Consider the following 4,782-nt stretch of genomic DNA (forward strand, 5'->3'; position numbering starts at 1 on the left):
TTTCATGCGCCACGGCCTTCACTGTTTTTGTCTTACGAACATATCTCTCTGTTGTTGTTTACCCGCTTCTTACCTCTCACGTTGTGTAATGATCATTTGCATCGCGTTAGTGCTGCCTTTTTTTATAGTCTGGAGTTATACAAATTCACGTCACTTATTTTGAAACGGTAAGGAGTAAAAACAAATACCAATGGCATACCGTTTCTCTTGTTTTTCGCCGCAAAAATCATTTTGAAGCAGCAAAAACCCGCTGTATGCCACTTGGCAAAGAAAAGAAAACCCCCCCCGCTCTCCGATCAAAAAAATAATAAATAAATAAAACCCCGCTCTGTGCCATCGAACGGAAACACTGCATGCCTCGCAGCACAGCATGAGCGTCGCCGCCCCGACGAGCACCCTTCGCCACTGGAACCGCCTGATTCAGCTCGCCGCCGCGTCCGGCTCCTACTCCCGCTGCCTCCGTCACTACGTTCCCCTCCTCGCCGCGGGCCTCCACGGCGACGCCTCTACCTTCCCTTCCCTGGCCAAGTCCTGCGCCGCGCTCCGCCTCCCCCGCCTCGGCTGCTCTGTCCACGCCCACGCCCTCCTAGTGGGCGCCGCCTCCGACGTGTTCGTCCTTACCTCTCTGCTTGACATGTATGCCAAGTGCGCCTGTCTCCCCGACGCGCGCCGCCTGTTCGACGAAATGCCGAGCCCGACTCTGATATCCTGGAACTGCATGGTCACGGCGTATAGCAAGAGCTCTTGTGTTACAGAGGCTGTTGCCATGTTCAACACGATGCGGGGTGTCGGGGTAAGGCCCAGCGGAGCCACACTCGTCGGTTTGCTATCTGGGCGTGTGGACTCCTTGTCCACACGAAATCCGGGTTTGTGCTTGTATGGGTATAGCATGAAATCTGGGCTTGACACGGATTTGCCAGTCTTGAACTCAGTCCTCACCATGCTTGTCCGTGCTGGCCAGCTGTACGATGCATGCTTGCTGTTTGACTCTATGCACGAGAAGTCTGTAGTTACATGGAGTGCAATGGTGTCGGGCTTTTTGCAGACGGGGGACTACATGAAAGTGTTTGGTCTGTTCAACCACATGCAGACAGCTGGGTACAAATTTGATTCTGTGGCGCTTGTTAATCTGATCTCAGCTGCTGTTCTGTTAGGGAACCTTTTGGTGGCCAAGGGTGTGCATGCTCTTCTGATCAAGAGTGGTTTTGAATCTGAGCAAGATCTTATGTCATCATTGGTAAACTTGTATGCTAAGTGTGGGGATCTTGAGGCTGCTCAAGAGGTTTTTGATGCAGTTCATCGGAAGAATGTAGTTCTGTGGACTTCAATGATAAGTGGATATGCTGAAGGTGGTCACCCGGACAAGGCGTTGAAAATGTTTGATAGCATGTTATGCACAGACGTAGAGCCAAATGAGGCAACGGTTTCATCAGTTCTTTCAGCTTGTGCCAATTTGGGGTCCGCTAATCAGGCAAAAAAGGTTGAGGACCATGTGGTGGCAATTGGACTGCAGAAGGATCTGCGAGTTGCTACTGGACTGATAGACACGTACTGCAAGTGTGGGAATGTTACGCTGGCTAGGGAAATATTTGATGGTGTTACCACTACTAACAGAGACTTGGCTATCTGGAGTGCCATGATTAACGGGTATGCTTGCATTGGAGAAGGCAGTGAAGCTCTTGTCCTTTTCAACGAGATGCAAAACCAAGGTGTTCAACCAGATGCCATTGTCTTCACTCATCTATTAACCGCATGCAACTACTCTGGTTTAGTAGATGAAGGCCTTCAGTGCTTTCGCAGCTTGACAGTGGAATATGGTATTGAACCATCTATTGAGCACTATATGTGCACAATTGATTTGCTATGTAAAGCTGGTCATCTTAGTGCCGCTAAGGAGTTCTTCAGGAAGATACCTATTCAATTACAAAACCAGGTTTTGGCTCCTATACTTACAGCATACAGTGCTCATTGTGCCGATTCTTCAATAGAGTTGGTATCTGAGGAATTACTTAACCTGGAGCCTCATAATTCTGATCACTGTGTCCTGATGGCTAATATGCTAAATTGTTTAGGGAAGTGGAAGAAGGCAACAGATTATAGGAGGCTAATAACCAAGCAAGGATTAGTGAAGGAACCTGGAAGGAGTTGTATTGAGATGAGTGGCTAACTATGCTAGGTGGCCAGTCGACATTTTTGGTGCAACAAAATGTGACATCAAGTAAGGAAAGAAATTTCTTGGGTTGAGGCTTTATGAGGGTCAGCTTCCCAGCCCTCCTACAGGTTAATGATCATAACTTGTAGACAGCTCCTGCAAACGAAAGTAGAAATACATCCATTAACATCTTCAACATAGAATCATAGAATCTAGCCAGAGTTGGAGCCTTTGGACTATGGTACTGTCTTGCTTACATATGATTTGCATTGAAGTTAGATTTTACTTCATTTTGGCATCTCATTATAATTAGACATTATATTATGTGTGTTCATTCATATGTCTTCTGTCTGGATCAATTTATTGTACCTACTAAGAGCATTTGCATTGCATTTACTATAACTTGATTATCAGTTGAGTCCATATTGAAGTATTAAGTTTTGAGTTAACTTGTAGTGAGAAACACAGTAACGTGTGTAAGTTCTGCATTTAGGAACTAGGCAGTGCAGTATTCATGACAAAGTAATATTGTTCATGCCTCAGTGTTGCGTTTAGAGAAAACAGTATATGCCAAATTGTTAAATTATATTTCTATGGATTGAAGATGCACACGTGCCCAAAAAGGAGCATTTCCTCATATAAAATGATATACTTTTATTGTAGAATTGCTTGGAATGCAAATAGCTCCTAATTTGTTCCAAGCACCTTTGCATTTAGGATTCATAATTCGTACACTAAAAATTGCTGTATCGTATCGGAGAACAAAAAAATGGCAGCCTTGTGAACTTTTAGATCATAAAACTTGATCTTATTAAGTCGTCTCATTCGTCTTTTTTTTTCGTCTGTGAAGTTTAAATTTATGCCACTCAAGCATTCCTGCTTTTTTTGTTTTCAGCAATATATCTCATCTTCTTGTATTATAAAAATATTGTTTCAATGGATGGATCACTAGGACTTTTACATACAATGGCACACTCGAGTTATTTTATGTAGAATAAGATCGCTTCTGCAGGAATTACCTCCCATGGAGTTGCAGAAGTGCCTGAAGGCCTTATTCAAAGATGGTGTTCAGGATTTGGTCCCATTGCACCTCTGAAAGAAAGCAAGTGACGTATTAAGAGATGGACTCAAGTTTCTTATCTGAGCCAAAATAATCAGGCAGGCATTCAGGTACCATCCATATTTTCAAGCGGTTAGTAGCTCGTGCAAAACTTTGTCAAAGTAAATGTCACGTCATTGAGGATCAGGAACAACATCTTCTGTATGTTGTACAGTATGATTGCTAATATGCAGTGTCATCTACAGGTTTATACATCTTATGCAGGTGGCCTAGAAATGATGGTAGTCCTTATTCAGTTTTTTTGTCAATGAAGAGGCTAGGCTTGGGCACATCTAATGAAACATAAGTAGACTTTGCGGAAGATATCTTTATCTTGTTTCTACATATCCTAAGGCATGTGGTCTTGTACAATCGTAATGTAAATTGGAAAATGTGTAGCAGGTGTGTTGTTCTGTTCATCATGCCGTTGTGTATGATCATTCGTGTAGTAAAATCCTGTTATCTTGGGTATGTTACATTGTACCATATGTACAGTGAACTGGTTTCTCACATCTTTACTTGATTTCGTCTGAGAATTGACGTTGGTATCTTGTAAGGTACGGAATAAGTGAATCTTTTTTATGTAATGTAACATACTTCACTGGATGCAGAACTTTGTCAACTTTACCTCCTTGATATGGGGCCGGTGAGTGTGGATGGCGCCTTCAGAGAGAAGGATGCATGGGCTGGTGCCTGTTTGGTCATGCGGATGAGCACAGTAATTTCCTGTGTGATTTACTTCCTGGAAAGATCCGTTTGGTTGTCTAGATAATGAAAGCATGAACTGCATTGGCGCACTGTCACTTGTTCTTTCGAACTGGGCTAAGAGGTGATGTGAAGTTGTACGAAGCAGGCATTGCTGATCCCTCCCCCAGTCAAAGCATTATTAGGTACAGACCAGGCACTTGGTGTTTGATACTCATACTAGCATGAAGGATTTTTTGCGTAAGTTGTGAGGTTAGTGAAATGACACAGAGACGATCAAGGTGATGAATGTACAATGTTTCGCTGATTGAGTTATAATGACCGAGCTACCGTAAGATAGCGTGTACATCTTTGCTCAAGTCGATGCAATACTTGAGGCACAGGGATCAACATGAGATGACAGCATTGTTCATGTTTATTCGATATGATCTTTGTGTGCAATTGGGGAACAGCACTGTTTAGTCATAGCTACTTGTGGTTGGAAGAAAAAGAAGGTATTTTCCAAGTCATGGTCAATAAAAGTTGGACTGATGGATGAAGCGGCATTGCTGGGGCATCTCATCAACATGAGAAAGATGGAGATATGACAAATCACGCGTCAAGTCGTCAAACGATCTATTCGTTGTATGCTTCAAAAGAACCTGGGACAAAGAAGCTCTTTAGGTCATTGTTGTGGGATGAAATGCACGCGCAGCCTTGGAACTTGAGGGACAGCGCAATTCAGCCCTCAAACTTCCACTGATCTTTTGCCTCGACTCAAAATGTAGAATGGTGAAGAACTTCATAGCTTGTATCAACGAGTCTCATAGAGGTGCCTATTGCCCTC

At 43.5% G+C, this 4,782-nt stretch overlaps 1 protein-coding gene across 7 annotated transcripts; it reads left to right on the forward strand.

Moving 5' to 3' along the window:
• The first annotated feature begins 320 nt into the window (after positions 1-320).
• LOC100834942 (pentatricopeptide repeat-containing protein At1g11290, chloroplastic) lies at positions 321-4,374 on the forward strand. Of its 7 annotated transcripts, none has more exons than XM_014900183.2 (3): positions 321-2,280; positions 3,165-3,322; positions 3,863-4,374. In XM_014900183.2, exon 1 carries the CDS (start codon positions 371-373, stop codon positions 2,165-2,167), a length of 1,797 nt encoding a protein of 598 aa, XP_014755669.1. In that variant the 5' UTR covers positions 321-370; the 3' UTR covers positions 2,168-2,280; positions 3,165-3,322; positions 3,863-4,374. The 7 variants fall into 7 exon arrangements, with proteins under 7 accessions (XP_014755669.1, XP_003574958.1, XP_014755670.1 ...); XM_003574910.4 differs by lacking the exon at positions 3,863-4,374 and adding an exon at positions 3,458-3,857 and having other exon boundaries at positions 3,165-3,344; XM_014900184.2 differs by lacking the exon at positions 3,863-4,374 and adding an exon at positions 3,458-3,857.
• The last annotated feature ends 408 nt before the right edge of the window (positions 4,375-4,782 follow it).

Source organism: Brachypodium distachyon, chromosome 3, assembly GCF_000005505.3.
Source record: "Brachypodium distachyon strain Bd21 chromosome 3, Brachypodium_distachyon_v3.0, whole genome shotgun sequence".
NCBI lineage: Eukaryota > Viridiplantae > Streptophyta > Magnoliopsida > Poales > Poaceae > Brachypodium > Brachypodium distachyon.

Excerpts from the sequence above, each read along its gene's own strand:
- LOC100834942 (XM_014900183.2), top strand. The coding sequence starts at position 371 with ATGAGCGTCGCCGCCCCGACGAGCACCCTTCGCCACTGGAACCGCCTG.